The sequence below is a fragment of the Labeo rohita genome, chromosome 3 (assembly GCF_022985175.1).
Source record: "Labeo rohita strain BAU-BD-2019 chromosome 3, IGBB_LRoh.1.0, whole genome shotgun sequence".
Lineage (NCBI taxonomy): Eukaryota > Metazoa > Chordata > Actinopteri > Cypriniformes > Cyprinidae > Labeo > Labeo rohita.
In genome coordinates this window covers 32029518-32047724 of record NC_066871.1, presented here as the reverse complement: position 1 = coordinate 32047724, position 18207 = coordinate 32029518, and the positions used below count along the sequence as shown (strand labels likewise).

General features: G+C 35.2%; 1 protein-coding gene across 5 annotated transcripts in view; it reads left to right on the top strand.

Moving 5' to 3' along the window:
- The first annotated feature begins 845 nt into the window (after window positions 1-845).
- Window positions 846-18207, top strand: part of gas7a (growth arrest-specific 7a) — a 310258-nt gene continuing 292896 nt past the window's right edge. For 2 of the 5 annotated variants that reach the window (XR_007825875.1, XM_051100520.1), the window contains exons 1-3: window positions 846-1219; window positions 6720-6843; window positions 15713-15781. Coding sequence is in view for 4 of the 5 variants with exons in the window: in XM_051100520.1 (XP_050956477.1) it covers window positions 1217-1219; window positions 6720-6843; window positions 15713-15781 (196 nt within the window). In the remaining variant the exon portion in view is untranslated. Of the gene's footprint in view, window positions 1220-6719; window positions 6844-13433; window positions 13510-15712; window positions 15782-18207 lie in introns of those variants that run through there. The other 3 variants (XM_051100521.1, XM_051100532.1, XM_051100525.1) reach the window with 3 other exon arrangements.

Sequence of the window (18207 nt, the reverse complement as noted above, 5' to 3'; positions counted from 1 at the left end):
CACACACACACACACACACACACTAAATGAGCACATAGACGACTTCTTTTGTTGTTATGTAAAGCTAATTATACTTAGTAGAAACCCAAATCATAATCCTACCCCCAAAAAAGAAAAGATTTATTTTCTGTACGAATCGTATTTCCAAACAAGACTGTCCTAAAGGGAGGTTTTATCATCATCTAAATGGTCTTCAGCATTTCTATTCAATGACAAATGAAGTATTTACAGAGAAAGCAGAGAAATAAATATTCATTTTGATTCACAAATGCATTATGGTTGGAAAACCTCAGGATTTAAGACTATTAGAATTAGTAACTTGTATAAAATCAGTTGGTCTTCAATTGTACAGCATATTTGTTTTAAATTAGTTGTTTGGCCTGCTTCTGCATGTTATTTCAGGAAGGAACCATGAGAAAGTTCTGTTTAGTGGTCTGTGGTCACTCAATTACAAAGATACTTGTCGAATTTATTTCCTCTAGACTTCTCTTGCGTCCAAGGATGTGTCAGATTTCCTGCCAGCTAGTGGACTTGAGTTTTTGCAGGGAAACCTTCCTTCAAAATGCCCCATTTAGGCTGCATTCTCAAGACAGTATTTTGTCTTCCTCCCTTCCTTCCCTTTTAGCGATCCTTCTTGTCAGAACAGTAGAGCACTTCTAGCTCAGTTTGAGAGTGTCATTAAAGCAGGAAGTGAGGGACCGCATGGGCAGCAGGCACTGCACACAAGGGTCAATTTGATTTAGTAGAAAAGGAGAGTTTGACAGTACAAAACAGGCCTTGTTGCTTAAGAGAGCGCCATCGGTCCGTCCACACAGTGTCAGACATTGTGCTGCTGCTCAGCTCTCAGAGAACAGCCAGATTACAGCACTAGACTCTCTTAAGTCTCTTACATCTGGAAGTCCCAAACAAAGGCTTTTAGAAATCACTTCAACCCAGAAACCAGAGCAAGACATTTTTCATCTGACCCCTCTGTTGGGAAATGTGAAAAAAGATGAGCTAAGTGACGTGCTGGTTCATTCTTTCCATGTCTTTGGCGCTGACCCTGCGGGGATATGGGTCATTTGATGCATGAAGGAGTGAGGAGTTCCATGTGTGAGAAGTTTGGCTGCCTCTCCTGAGTCACTTGGACTGATCTTAGATGTGCACAGGACTGCGTTTTCTTAATTAAAAGTGGACTTCTTTTGAAATCTCTGGGAAAGGCTTGTTTGGTAGTAGTATGGTAAGAGCTTTTTGCTATTTGATTAGAGAGGTATAATTGAGGTTACAGTGATGCATTTATAATTTTGAATGACTGTGGTACAGTTGGTTTGGGGTTTGTGTTGTCATGACAAAAAGTTGTAAAATTAGATCTAACTTTACACTGAAAAAGGCTGGTAAGTGTTTTTCTCAATCTAGCATTATGTTGACATGCATGTCATTTATGTCTTATGGCTAAGAGTGAATATTTTAAAGTGCCCATATTTTGTAGGGTCTGCTAGAATACAGTTCCCTGATTTAAAGTGAAAAAAAAACAAAACAAAACATGATTTTTCACGTATTGCTGCAGCAGCTATTTTCACCTTAAGGTACGTTTACACAAATTTTATTTCTTTTTTATTTCTCACATACAGACGACAATACGACAGCGTTTTAGTGCCACGTTAAAAAATACAAAAATCTAAGATTACGAGATTAAAGTTGGAATATTTTGAGAATAAAGTCAAAATTATGAGAATAAAGTTGAAATATTACAAGAATAAAGTCGAAATATATTGAGAATAAAATCAAAATATTATGAGAATAAAGTCAAAATACTACAACAATAAAGTCAAAATATTTCAAGAATAAAGTCAAAATTACGAGAATAAAGCCAAAATATTTCGAGAGTAAAGCTGAAATATTACAAGAATAAAGTTAAAATATTTTAACAATAAAGTCGAAATATTATGAGAATAAAATCAAAATACTACGAGAATAAAGTCAGAATATTTTGAGAATAAAGTCAAAATGACAAGAATAAAGACAAAATATTACTAGAATAAAGACGAAATAGTATGAGAATAAAGTCAAAATATTATGAGAATAAAGTCGAAATATAACGAGAATAAAGTCGAAATATTACGAGAATAAAGTCGAAATATTATGAGAATAAAGTCGAAATATAACAAGAATAAAGTAAAAATATTACTAGAATAAAGTTGAAATATAATGAGAATAAAGTCAAAATATTATGAGAATAAAGTCAAAATACTATGAGAATAAAATTGAAATACTACAAAAATAAAGTAGAAATATTTCGAAAATAAAGTCAAATTTACGAGAATAAAGTCAAAATATTACAATAATAAAGTCAAAATATCATGAGAATAAAAAATATAAAATATTCTAAATACTCAAGAATAAAGTCAAAATTGGCCAAGTTGGCCAAGTCTGTTAGAATTGGTCTACCAATGATAGTGTGTGTTGGAACTGTAACACCCCTTACCATAATCAGGTTACAGCTCCCGAGGCTTCATGAGCAGCTGTAAACAGTATAGTATATCGATATAAAATATGACATTGATATTGGAAATCCATACAGTGTTTATTACCCTCACCTTGAAAAAAAACTGCATCTCCTCAAAATAGCGAAATCACTCACCTAACTGCTCTGTGTAACTTTGCAGATCATTTACATGCACAAATAGCTGCATTACACACTAAAGGAAAGGTAAAATTAAAAAAAAAAAAAAAAAAAAAGAGGTGCCAGTCCCCATCACTTCCATTATAAATAACACAGAATTTTATTTATTCATTTATTTAGCAATTTTTTGCAAGAATGAGATTTAACATTGTGTCACAACTGCTGTCATTTTGTAGTGATGCACCAAAATTATTTTTTTACAGAAACACAATCAAAGTTTTCATTTCGATAAAAGCTGAAATGAAAGTAGCATTTTTGGGTGGATAATTGGATAATTAAACTCTTCATGCTGCTCAGGGTGTTCTGCTGCTCATGATTAATTACACATGTATCATGGTAAAGATCTCTGGCAAAAAGACGTGCCTCGACATTTTGGCTAACAGATTTTATACATTGCTACTCTAGCATCATTTTTGTGAAATGCGTCTTGCTGTAATTTATCCACATTTTTAGGGACTGATGACGCAGATGGAATTGCAAAATCCAGTCATAAAAAATGGAATTTACTGTATTATGCGGAATGTAACAGAATTTGAATTAATCTAAAGTAGGTTAGTAGTACACTTATTTAGAAAATGTATGGAAAACACAGAATTTGATCAAAATAAAACTGAAAAAAAAAAAAACATATTTCATAGGGTTTAAAAAAATTAATTTTGTTAATTTTTTAATAAATTGCTTTTAATTTGTATAGGTTTCATGATTTCAACTAATTAGACATGCTTTTTTATTTATTTATTTTTTTATTAATCCATTAAAATTGAGTCTAGAAAGAATGAAAACAGAACAAAACATAATCTAGAAAATGTAAAACTTAAAAAAAGGTAATTTGGATAAAAATAAAAACAGAATTTGGGAAAAAATAAAACAGTTTTCATAGGGCCCTAACGTTTTGTGCATGATATTCTTGACCGCGTTTGCATCTTTACCCAATTTACATAATTTCTTAAGTGAACTGGGTGCTAAAATAACACAAAAGGAATGTGGAAGTAAATGTGAATTCTCCTCCTCGTGTCTTCCTCTCGGCCTGTGTTCACCTCTTTCTGTCATTTCTGCATGTTCTTTAATAAAGTGCTGTCAAAACACAGAACAATGGTTTCAAATATCAGACCTGGCCATTGCATCTCTGAGAGTGTTTGTATTCTCAAGCCCCTGCTGTTGACCTTGCCCCTTGTCTCTTTAAATCCCCCTCTTGTCTTGAAGTAGAACAGAAAAAGCCCACATGTCAGATGAAGTCTGGTTTGTTTATAGTCGTGTTCATTAGCTTTCTCTACTAGTATAGGAGTCTTCAGATGTTAGGATTTGGGCCAAGGCAAATTCCCTCGTACATTTGTGAGATGGTTCTGTAAGTAGCCCCTAATGAATACAGCTCAGCTTATGAATTGAGTTAATCTTTTTTTTAAAAATTGGTTTCATTTAAATGCCATTGACTCCAGTTCTGCTATTAGTATCCACAGAAACCGGTTGGTCAATTGAGGTCACATATCAGTGGCCACATAATTGAGGTCACATATCAGATAAAACTTGTTGACTTTGGAATGGGCTTTTTCTTGCGAAACTGAACTTTATAATTAGTACACGCACCCGTTCAAAACATTATTAGCAAATTTGTGCACCAATTTTGGGATATTGTTGTGGTTTTTAACTTCAGAAGAAAACAGACATATATATGTATATGTTATTATTATTAGTATTATTAATATAAATTTAAGCACTAAAATTACTAACTGTGAATAAATAAAAATAACACTGAACTTTAAAAATAAATTATAATTATTTTTTGTATTAATATTAATTTATATTATATTATTTATTAATTAATAATCAGTTGTATTATTTAATATTATTAAACAAACAAACAACAGCCCTCCCTCCCACAATAAAAAATGACAAGTTACGTTAAGTGAAAAATTACAATAACAGCACATTAAACTAAAACTAAAATAAAAATAAAAATTGTGTACAGATTCTTGCAACATGGGGCCGTGCATTATCATGCTGCAACATGAGGTGATGGTTGTGGATGAATGGCACAACAATGGGCCTCAGGATCTCGTCACGGTATCTCGGTGCATTCAAAATGCCATCAATAAAATGCACCTGTGTTCGTTGACCATAACATACGCCTGCCCATTAGAGCTGAAGATCTTTGCCTGAACCCGATGAAACCCGACGGGTTCGGTCGGGCTCGGGCTTAATTTATATCATTTTACACGGGCTCGGGCCGGGCTCGGGCTTGCGTTCCGGCTTGCGTGGTGAATGAGCGGTCATGTGATGCGTTTCGATTAGCGCGAGAAAGATGCGAAAATTGATGCTGAGGAGGTGAAACGGAGGCTTGCGTCTGGTGATTACGTTTTGGCAAAATTAGCTAGATCAGTACTATGGATCCCGGCCCGTCGCAGCAGCAGTGAAAGGGTGTTCAGCGCTGCTGGATGCACCATCAGTGAGCGCAGGACCGCGCTGAAACTACAGTGGATTCAATAATTTTCCTCCACAAAAATGGTATTCACCGTCGCGTTGACCCCGATGAGGACGACGAGCAGGCAGATGAGCTTCCCTGAGACAGTTTGTGCAGAAATTTTTTGGTTATGCAAACCAATTGTTGCAGCAGCTGTCCGGGTGGCTGGTCTCAGACGATCTTGGAGGTGAAGATGCTGGATGTGGAGGTCCTGGGCTGGTGTGGTTACACCACTCTCTGAAACGCCTTTGGAGATGGCTTATGGTAGAGAAATGAATATTCAATTCACGGGCAACAGCTCTGGTGGACATTCCTGCAGTCAGTATGCCAATTGCATGCTCCCTCAAAACTTGCGACATCTGTGGCATTGTGCTGTGTGAAAAAACTTGTACATTTTAGAGTGTCCTTTTATTGTGGCCAGCCTAAGGCACACCTGTGCAATAATCATGCTGTCTAATCAGCATCTTGATATGCCACACCTGTGAGGTGGATGGATTATCACGGCAAAGGAGAAGTGCTCACTAACACAGATTTAGACCGATTTCTGAACAATATTTGAGAGAAATAGGCCTTTTGTGTACATAGAAAAAGTCTTAGATCTTTGAGTTCTAAAATATATACTGTATGTTTGTGTGTGTGTGTGTGTGTGTGTGTGTGTATGTGTGTGTATACACAGTATACACATATACACATATATTATGTAAACAAAAACTTTTATTTTGGATGCAATTAATCGTGATTAATCGTTTGACAGCTGATATAAAATAACACTATATAACTTGGTTTTTAAGCATCAATTTTAAGCTTAATTTGTATGGTTTGTCATAAAAATAAATAAATAAAAGAATAAAAAATCCCAGCCCTAAACAACCATGACGTTCAATTACAAAGTTGAAGAAAGAACAAGGACTTTCTCTGAAGTAATTTCCTCATCTGACATCCTTAAATCACTGTTAGGTAGAAAAATCTGTAGCTAGAGGCCGGTTAAATGCATTTTAGTTGCTTTTGCTGACGGATGCTTCCTGGGTTTCACTAAAATGACTGCTTGTAATTCATCTTAACTGGTGTCAGAATGGCAAGAAACAAACGCTGCCTCGTGGAGAGAAACCTCAACTTTCCGTGCTTCTTTCACAGATAGAGTATGAAGCAGATAGATGGAACAACTGATGTAGGTAGAGCGGTTCAGACGGAGAGAAAAATGGAGGGTGGACCGAGTGGGTGTGGAATCTCTTTTATGTTTTGCATCAAAAGCGGGATCAGTCCACAGTGGTCCTCAATGACTGCTGCTGTAAAATGCATGATCGCCTGTGCTATTCGGTTAATAGCCCTTGATGTCTTTTTGCCTTTATTCCATGAGCTGGTGTGCTGAAAGATGGCCAGTTGATTCATTACAGCCCCAGCAGTATGCAGCCACTGCCAGTTTATCATTACACACATTACTATGAATTGTTTCAGGACACAACATGAAGGAATCATCAAGCACACTCCTTCAGAAATCATGAACATATAATGATTAATTGAATTTATAATTCAAGGTTTTGCCTATTTATTCATATGTGTATGTATTTCTGTCTATCTGTCTGATGCTTGTTTCTGTAGCAGCAGCCTGTAGTCTCCTGCAGTATGCCAGCAGAGGAAATCGAGAGTGTGCGTCTTCCTGTGGGTTGGAAAAGCTACAGATCACCTGAGGGACGGAAATACTATGTCAACGCAAGCACTAAAGGTATTACTGATATGTGTATGTGTGTATGTCAGTTGTTTTGACTGTCTGGAACAGAATGTTGAGAATGAAGCAGCATATTCCCAGCAAAACGTTGTATTCCCGCTAACACTACAACCTATTGCAACGTTTGCCAGAATCTGAAATAGCCTGTCACAAAAGCACACACAGTATTATGGAAGCCCGTTTTCGCCACTGAATAAAATGTTTTAAAATGTTATTGCAATTCTGACTTTTTTTCACAGAATTATGTGATATAAACTAAGCACTTATTAATTCTCAGGAGTGCGAGATAAAAACTCGCAATTCTGACTTTCTCGCAAATGCGAGTTTGTGTCTTCTTTCTGAGAATTGCATAATATAAACTCGCAAATGTGAGTTATAAAATAAGAATTGCATGTAAACCCACAGTTGCAAGAAATAAAGTCAGAATTGCGAGATAAAAACTTGCAATTCTGACTTTTTTTCTCAGAATTGTGTGATATAAACTCACAATTGCGAGAAATACAGACGGAATTGTGAGATAAAAACTCACAATTGCAAGTTATGAAGTCAGAATTGCTTTGCATAAACTCATAATTGTGCAAAATAAAGTCAGAATTGCAAGATATAAACTCTCAATTCTGACTTTGTTGCAAATGGGAATTTATATCTTACAATTCTTTTTTTCTCACAATTGCGTGATATAAACTTGCAATTGTGAGTTATAAAGTCAGAATTGCAGAACAAACTTACAATTGCGAGAAATAGAATTGCAAGTTATAAACTCACAATTCTGATTTTCTCACAAATGCAAGTTTGTATCTTTTTTCTCAGAATTGCATAATATAAACTCGCAATTGCAAGAAATAAAGTCAGAAATGCAAGATATAAACACAATTCTGACTTTTTTTTCCTCATAATTGCGTGATATAAACTTGCAATTCTGACTTTCTAGCAAATATGAGTTTGTATCTTTTTCTCAGAACTGCGTAATATAAACATGCAATTGCGAATTATAAATCAGTCAGATATTGTAATTGAAGACAAAAACTCGCAGTTCTGATTTTCTGCGAACAATATTTTTTCTCGTAATGATGTAGGTACAAAGTGATATAAACTTGCAATTGCAAGTTATAAAGTCAAAATTGCATGGTATAAATTGTGAGAAATAAAGCCAGAATTGCAAGATAAAAAACTCCCAATTCTGAGTTTCTTGTCAGAATTTGAATTGAGAATTTGTATCTCGCAATTTGGTCTTTTTTTTTCATAATTGCATGATATAAACTTGCAATTGCAAGTTATGAAGTCAAAATTGCATGACACAAACTCACAACTGAAATAAAATCAGAATTGCGAGATAACTCACAATTCTGACTTTCTTGCGAATGCAAGTTTATATCTCGCAATTCTGACTGTATTTCTCACAATTTATATCCTACAATTCTGAGAAAAAAAGTCATAATTGCACATTTTTATCACAGAATTCTGAGAAAAAGAGTCGCGATAGCGAGGTGTAACTCTCAATTGCAAAAAAAATAATAATTGTGAATTGTGAAATAAAAAGACGTATTACCTTTTTTTAATTGTTATTCAGTGGCAGAAACAGGCTTCCATACAGTATTGTTGTTTCATTGCTGGAAAAACCAGCAATTTTTCTTATCATAGTTACAAATAGTGTTGTCACGGTACCAAAATTTCAGTATTCGGTACCAATACCAGTGAAAATCCACGGTTCTCGGTACCAATTTCGGTACCAAATCAAAACACAAAAACATGAATTGAACAACACACTATTTTTATTTATAACAAACAAAAATAAAACAAAGTTTTGACTTGGAAGCTGGTATTTTGAGCTGAGGTGATGAAGCATTTGCTGGAATCCCCATTTTTCACTGTATAAACTGGCACTTAATCCATACATGTGAATTCAGCAACAGCTCGGTTCAGTTTTCTTGCCTTTTTGTCGTACTTCTGCTGCTCAAAAGCATCTGGAACCATTGTCTGCTTAGGAGTTTGATTCGTGGTCTTCTTCAGCCTGCAGCTGTAAAAGGAAAATATAATATACTTCAGTAAAACAATGGGCTGAGTCTGACTAAATGCAATATTAGATTGACACCAGCTAAACAGAACTTTATATATAACTTTTCAGTAAATAACAAACCTCAGCTTTTTATAACAAAGTTAGATAAGATTACTTATACTGAGTGTAAGATATCAATGTTACAGAGACGGAAACTGTAGTATTGAAAACACTTTACAAAAAGATAACATTTAACATGACTTAATAAACAAGTGTTACATAGCAATTATTCTTCTTAATTTCAAAATGTATTCATAATTTATTTTAAATTAAAAGTTGTATCTGTTGACATTATTTCACGCACAATGAACAAACATGAACGATCAAATGTTTGTATAAAACAACATTCACACACATTAATTAATGTTCACTCACTGTAAATTTATGTTAGATAATATATTAAGTCATGTTAATGAATAGTATCTTTTACCAAACTATACAGGACTGTATTTGACTGTACTTTTATTTAATCAAACTGCGCAAACTATATTTCATAGCCTAGAACTGCTTTTCTGATGGACCGATTTTAAGGCATTAACCATACATTTGTACATTTGTTCTCTAACACACATATTTTAGCTACACGGGTCATTTAAAAGCCTCAGGTGTGTAAAAATAGTACACTATCATGTCCTGTTTTTTTTTTTTTTTTTTAAATAAATGCTATAGGAGCATTAAACACATAATAAAGAAGTTTATTCTAATTCTCGCGTTAGCATTAGCCGCGCTTATGCTAACGATTAACTAAGCAAATGGCGATGTTTATTTAACGTATAATTTTTATAACAGAAGCTCTAAATATAAAATGAACTTTCATTAAATCTGGGTCTTTGAGGTGTTTTATTAAGTCGATGTATTTCCTCCTTTTGAGAGAGAACTTCGATGACACCGTTTGCAAGTGGGTTTCTGATGATCTATGATGTTGCCCTTGTCATCAGTCGCAAATACAAAATATTTCCACACGTGGCTCCTTCCTCCTTTCTTTTCAACAAGCGGATTCAGAGCAGCCGCATCAGCAGCACCGCCGGTCGCCGTGTCTTTCTGCTTTTATGAAGAAGACGCAACTGCGCACTTTTCGCATAGCGCAGCAAGAACCGGGTTGACCGGGTGCTCGGTACCACCGGTACTTAAGAAAACCTGGTACCGTAACATTTATTTTTTTTTAGTACCGACTTGGTACCGAAGTACCGGGTCTTTTGACAACACTAGTTGCAAAAATGTATTACATTTATTTTGTGTCCTTTTGTAGCTGATAAACCAATGCTTTATGGAAAACATATGCTTTTGGGCAATGTAAGATTAAAATATGTATTATTTGGTATTTGTGTGCTACCCATGTTCAAATATCATTTTAACACATTGTACTAGTTTAAGGTACTTTAAAGAAATACCTCCTGTTATGAACAACATGGTATCATGATATGATAAAAAACATGGTAACTCTGTAATATTCCTCTATTACTATCTCAATTTTAATAAAGAACAGCATCTCTGACCAGTGTGCACGTGATATAAATGGCCACATAAATTAAAAGTAAAAAAGCTCCAAGCTAATTTTGCTGCCCTTTCCAAATTTATCTAATTTTACGGTCTTTCCGCTGCTGTGGTATCAGTCTTATATGCCGCAGTGATTCATTCATATAGCCCGAGGCTCATTTTTACATGTGTACGTTGCCTGGTAAAAATGCGAAACGTTGATAAGGTATCTCAGTATGCTGTTGTGTAATCATAGAACCCAGTTCTTCCTCGTACGGCGCCACAGGCTGGAAAACTTCATTAGCATTCTCCATCATCTTTATGGCCTATTCATCTGGAGAGGGGCAAATCAGGCTGATCTGGATTAATCTGATAGTCCTCATGTCCTTTCTCACATACTCGCACACTGTTTTCATCTTTCTCTTTTCTGACAAACCCCAGCGCGCTGCCTGGGATGCATAAAGCTGTAATGACCTCTTGTTTTCCACTGAAGCGTAATTGAAGTGAATTTTGAATTCATGGCGGTTTAGTCATGCTAACTATCAGCAATTTAGAAGCACAGATCACAAAGAACATTTCACATAATGCAGGATAAAGACCAGATGGAAACACACAAACTACTGCATCTTCAAGCCATGAGCGAATAGTTGCTGCAAACAATATTTTTTCTCGTAATGATGTAGGTACAAAGATAGATACAGCCGAACCTTGACCTCTTGGATCTAGGATTTAATTTGATGTCCTGATGTTATTTCTGCTCTCCACGTAACTGGATGTAACAAGGTTAAATCTTACTTTAAAACAGCCATGCTGTTCAGTGGCCTTTTGTAAACATGTGCCGTGAATTTTTGTTCATTCTGAGCTGGCACCCCACACGATTCTCCAACAGTCTGGCACTAAACTATGACTGCCCTGTAAACACTGGCAGAACTGTCCAGAGGCGATCTGTGTGTACAGCGCTGCTGTTCTTGCACTGTAAACACTTTTACTCTATGCTTATGCGTTGTTTGTCTTCTGTTGAGGATTGCTGCACTAATTTTGGCATGTATTTCTCGGACGTCTAATTTGTTATGGAATTTGCATGGAAGCTTTGTCAGAACTGTAGTTGTTGATCTTAGCTGGGTTTGATTCAGCACCCAGATTTACATTGGAAATGAAGTGGCTATACCCAAAAAGTAGTCAAGTCTTTAAAGTCAGAGACTGAAATATTAGTCACATTACCATGAACTGCATAGACCCAATAATATCCAAACTGATTAACATGAATAGGAAATTACACGTAAAATAAACAAAACTGTTTATGAGTCGAAAACTGTGTTAGTATTAATTATAATACCAAATGAATTTACATGAAAATGCTAGACAGATAAAACATACACTACCAGTAGGGCTGTGAATCTTTAGGTAAGGAGCGTATCAATTCGATTCAAGAACGATTTTTGCAAATTCATAACGATTCGATTTGAGACGATTCACAATAAAATTTGATGCGATTCGATTAACAATTCGATTCTGCATTCTTTAAAGAGGTCATCGGATGCTCAGTTCGCTTTTTCATGTTGTTTTAACACTAATGTGTGTTGGCAGTGTATGTACAAATCTACTCTATAATCATAAAAATCCATGCAGTGGTTTGGAGTTAATCTGTAAAACTAATATCCCCTTTTTCAAATCGAGCCATTCTCAGATGCCTGTTGGTGTGGCGTCACACAGACAGAGGCCGCTCCCACGATAGTTGATTGACATGAGCTCTTACCTCAGACCCGTCTTACAACAGTCCGACCTCCATTGTTTTGATGCCGGAGCAGGGATGTAAATTAAACAAGAACATCTCTGATTGAGCGATTGAGGTGTTGTGTTGCTGGATGTGATAATGAACACAGTGGTCGTCATTTACTCCCGACATCTGAGCCGTTGAAGATGCAGTAGATTACATTTGTTTGTGAAGGGAATGAGGCTCCCAATCTACATATATACGTCTATGTTCACGCAAATCATTTGTGATCCAGCTTCACTTACAGCAGAAGTGCATATAAGGGGTCACTTTTCCTTGTAACGTGGTAGTTGGGAATTTTAGCGGCTAAATGCGGCTAAAGTAAACAGGCTCGTCACTTCACAGAGAGAAGAGAGGGGCGGGGCGAGCTGAGCTCATTTGCATTTAAAGCAGCCTCGACCAGAATGAGATGATTTTTGCAGAGCTGGTTTTGGCAAGGTAAAAAGGGTGTTGTTTTACACAACCATTGAGAATTTTTAACCAAAGTGTATTATTGTCTTTTCATTAAGACCCTAAAGAATCATATCAACTTGTGGAAAATGGGCATCGATGACCCCTTTAAGTGTATTCACAGGATTATTTAGAAGCTTCCCCTAAATTATTTATATGCTTAGTCAAGGGCAACTTACACTGCAGCCTTTATGGAGTCAGAGACTAAAGGGCAAAAAAAAAAAAAAAAAAAAAAAAAAAAAATGTGTCTACTGTTAGATGTTAGTTTAATGATGCTATGGCATGACATATAGCATATGTAGAAATTTACCCTAGTGAAAAGTTAATATATTTAAAATACATTTATTTCAAACTAAGTATAGTTCAAATCTCTTAACATATTTACTGATTTATCCCTTATTGATATAAAAATTATAATGAAACTTTATTTGGAGTGCTACTTGTGCACAATGCACATTTCTTAACATTAGGCCTAAAATGTGTTTTAATGTCACTATTGCTGAGGATTGTACGATCTTTGAATAATTAAGTCTTTAAATGCAAGATATTTAAAGTGTACCTGAAATATACTTGCAATAGTTCTACTTTAGCACAATCACATATACTTCAGTTTATCTTTATTTGAACTTCGACACTTCCAATTTAGCACACTCTCTATCGGCGATTTTTCATTCTGATGATAATAGTAATGAACGCAACTTTTTTTATGCGTATGATTGACATAAACCTTGCGCTCTTATTTCAAGGTTGTTGTTAATGGTGGGTTTTTTTTTAACCGTTTCGTTCGTACTTTCAGTTTAACGACATTAAGTTAAACGTAATTTATCATTCATTGGAACTGTGCGTATGCTTTTAGACACTTACACTGTTTTTGCTCCGTCCAAACGCGCAGCCTTCAACTGCTCAGGTAATGTCAACGGTATGACTGAGCCACTGAAAAACTACCTAAAAGTAAAACTACTTTACTCTAGCAGTACTGCACAAAAAATGTGTCGGTGAGAGCGCGCGCAATCCCGTCACAGGGAGTAAATAGAGCGCGTGAAGGAGAGATGTGAGGAAACCAACAACGCTGTACAAGGTTTCTATTAATTTGTGCTTATAATAATTTAATGTGTATATATTTTAAAGCACTGAATTGCTATAGAAGTCGCAATTTATTCGATTATTGGTGTTTTAAATCGATTACTGGCCGAACTCAACGATTTACGATTCCAAAATCCATGTTTCAAGATCGATGCATATGCATCGTCAGGTTTTGTAATCGATGCATCGAGAAAACGAGTGAATTGTTACACCCCTAACTAACGTTACCAGTCAAAGGTTTTTAATGTTTTTTTTTTTTTAAGCTTGCATTTATTTGATCCAAAGTACAGCAAAAACAGTACAATTTGAAACGTTTTTTACAATTTGAATATATTTTAAAATGTAATTTATTCCTTCGATTAAAGCTAAATTTTCAGCATCATTACTCCAGTCTCACATGATCCTTCAGAAATCATTCTAATATGCTGATTTGCTGTTTAAGAAACATTTTATTATTATTATTATTATTATTATTATTATTATTATCAATATTTAAAACAGTTGAGTACATTTTTCAGGATTTTTTGATATATAGAAAGATCAGCATTTATCTGAAATAAAAAGCTTTTGTGACATTTATACCATTCAAAAGCTTGGAGTCAGTATTTTTTTTTTTCTAATTCTAGAAATTAATATTTTTATTTAGCAAGGATGCTTTAAATTGATCAAAAGTGATGATAAATATTTATCATGTTACAAAAAAAAAAATATTTCAGATAAATGCTTTTCTTCTGAACCTTCTATTCATCAAAGAATCCTTAAAAAATCTACTCAGCTGTTTTTAACATAATAATAATAAATGTTTTTTGAACAGCAAATCAGAATATTAGAATGATTTCTGAAGGATCATGTGACTGGAGTAATGATGCTGAAAATGTTTAGCTTTGAAATAACAAGAATAAATTACATTTTAAAATATATTCAAATAATAATAATAATAAAAACTTATTTTCAAATAAATGCAAGCTTGGTGAGCAGAAGAGATTTCTTTAAAAACATTAAAAATTATTGTCCAACACCTTTTGACTGTTAGTGTATGGGCAGCAGTTTCTTTTCCCTTTTAGAATTTTTAAGTGTTTTTATTGTTATCCTGATATTAAATAGCTGCATTATTTCTCTCTGCTTCATGACCCTATCAAACAGACCCAGTTTGTGACATTGAGAACCAGTGTGTGTCTTATCTAAGTCTGATTAGCAAATTGTGTTTGCACAAGAATGTTTCTGTGTGGGAAAATCGTTTTTGACTGAATGCTTGGAATGAGGGATGCTGTTTTGCAAGAGTTAGCATAAAAAATCCATCTTGACTCGCAGGAAACATGGAGCGACTGTGTAAGAAAAATATGGTAACAATTTTCAGCCATGGCTGTGAAAAAGAAAAATAGCTTTTACAACGTTATTCAGTAACTGACCCCTACTTGGGCCGACTGTTGCGTGTGCACTCTAGAAAAGCTCTAGTTTTATGTTTTTAAATGCTGTTCATAATAAAACAGTAATGCAGAAAGACAATATGTGACCCTGGACCACAAAACCAGTCATAAGTAGCATGGGTATATTTGTAGCAATAGCCAGCAATACATTGTATGGGTCAAAATTATTGATGTTTCTTTTATGCCAAAAATCAATAGCATATTAAGTAAAGATCATGTTCCATGAAGATATTTTGGAAATTTTCTATCATAAATATATCAAAACTTCATTTTTGATTAATAATATGCATTGCTAAGAATTTAATTTGGACAACTTTAAAGGCGATTTTCTCAGTATTTTTATTTTTTTCCTCAGATTACAGATTTTCAAATAGTTGTATCTCAGCCTAATATTTTCCTAACAAACCATACATCAATGGAAGCTTATTTATTCAGCTTTCAGATGATGTATCTCAGTCTCAATTTAAAAAAAAAAGATCCTTTTGACTGGTTTTGTGTCCTCACACTAATGTAGCATACATCAAAACTAGTAAGCAATACCTATAATAAATATATAGCAATACCTCATAAATAATATAACAATGCCTGTGTTTGTGTTAGAGACAACGTGGGAACGGCCAAGCACATCCACCACCAACCCAAAGGCTTCTGGGTCTTACCAACACTCAGGTAATATTTGCACTAGGGCTTGAAAAAATATTGATTTTACCGTGTCAAGTCAATTCAATATCGCTTTTTACATTACACATAATTCCAAGGTCATCATTTGTCTACTCTAATCTTAACTGAATCACAATGTTTGGTTACCATTACTCAACAAGCCTCGATCTTTTGTATTAAGTGTTATTTACACTTGGATCCTGCTGTCCACACCTGCCCACAGAGGTTTGGGACAGTTTGCATTTTGTATAAGAAGGATCATACAAAATGCATGTTATTTTTTTTATTTAGTATTGACCTGAATAAGATATTTCACGTAAAAGGCCTTGAACTTATAAAAATTAGCCCGTCCGAAAGTTTACATACATTCTTCAGGTCCTACAAATTATGTGGTTTTTCAGCATTTTTGTGTATTTAAACCCTTTCCAACAATGACTGTATGATTTTGAGATCCATCTTTTCACACTGAGGACAACTGAGAGACTCATATGCAACTATTACAGAAGGTTAAAACGGTCACTGATGCTTCAGACGGAAACACAATGCATAAAGAGCATTGTGAACTTTTGGAATTTGAAGATCAGGGTAAATTTAACATATTTTGGCTTCTGGGAAACATGTAAGTATCTTCTGTAGCTTCTGAAGGGCAGTACTAAATGAAAAAATATATATTTAGGCCAAATAAAAAAAAAAAATTCATTCTGTTCAAAAGTTTACACCCCCTGCTCTTAATGCATCGTCTTTATTTCTGAAGCATCAGTGAGTGTTTCAACCTTCTATAATAGTTGCATATGAGTCCCTCAGTGGGAAAAGATGGATCTCAAAACCATGCAGTCATTGTTGGAAAAGGTTCAAATACAAACAAATGCTGAAAAACCAAAGAATTTTTCTGAAGAACAGCAGGCAGTTTAACTGTTCAGGACAAACAAGGGACTCATGAACAACTATCACTTAAAAGAAAAAGAAAACACACACACACACACACACACACTTATGGATCATTCAGGTAACAGTATTAAGAGTCAAGTGTATGTAAACTTTTGAACAGGGTCATTTTTATAAATTCAATTGTTATGGTGGACAGTGATGTAGAAGGAAGATGTTATAAAGGTGTAGATGTTACAGAGAGTACAGTGTGGACAGAGACAAAGGATGAAGACATGGTCAACAGAAATTGTGGACAACAGAGTAGACAGATGTGTAGGAAGAGGACACAAGTGAACGTAAGAGGACAGAAATGTACAGAAAGATAAAGGACGTGGTGGATAATCGTGTAGAAAGAGGATGTAGTGAGAGTACAGTGTGGACAGAGACAAAGTGCGAAGACCTATTGGACAGAAATGTTGAGAGAGGACAGACATGCAAGAAGAGGACATGTGAATACAGGTGAAAATGTGACACAGAGGACAAAGGTTTAAATAAAAGACATGTTAGAAGATAACAGGCTAAGAATCAGAGACATGAGAACAGCAGTAGGAATAAGAATGTTCCAGTGTTTTAGGAGACTGTAGTCTGTATATCAAAGGCTGGATGTCAGTGCTTATAACAGGGAAGGCCGGCTCATTAATGCTCTGAATGTGTGTTTCTTCAGCCCTGAGGGAAGGAGAGGGACAGCTCAAAGAAGAACCGCATTGTGCCACAGCCTTCGTCATAATAATCACTCACCACTGGACACAGTCAGTGGACACACACACTCAGGCTGTTCAGCCTTAGCGCGAGCTGAATGTTAGCCATCTGTGAGATGTTGGTCCAGGCTCAGTGATATGATTACTACTTGGACATAACGCACATATTAGCTTCAGTGTGGTGTCAATAAGGGTTTATTAAGTCAGTGTGTATGCGTCAGCGCTCACATAAGCTGATGAATACATAAACCTACTGACTGCTGTCTAAAACATGTCCTATATTGTGTAAATATCAGGCACTTATGTCTGACTTACAGCAGCATTTTATGAGGAAATCGTGCAAAGAGTGTGAATGATTGTACATTATACCATTTTAAAAATATGAGACATTTGTTTGTTGGGGATCTTAACTAATGCTTACATACTTTTGGCATGACGTGCCAATAACTTTACCTGTTTTGGTGAATAACGGTTCATTTGGAAGTGTATACAGTGACATATATATATATATATATAGAGAGAGAGAGAGAGAGAGAGAGAGAGAGAGATGGTGGACAGAGAAGTGGAAGGAAGATGTGATAGAGGTGTAGAAAGAATGCAGTGTGGAAAGAGACAAAGGATGAAGACATGGTGGACAGAAACAATGAGAGGACAGAGTGGTCACATATGTAGGGAGAAATATAGTGAACACAGCGAATTAATGCATCACGGTGAAGGATGCAGAAATTGTGGACCAATATATAGAAAGAGAAATGGTGGAGAATTCTGTAGATGGAGGATGAAAGACAGTACAGTGTGGACAAAGGAAAA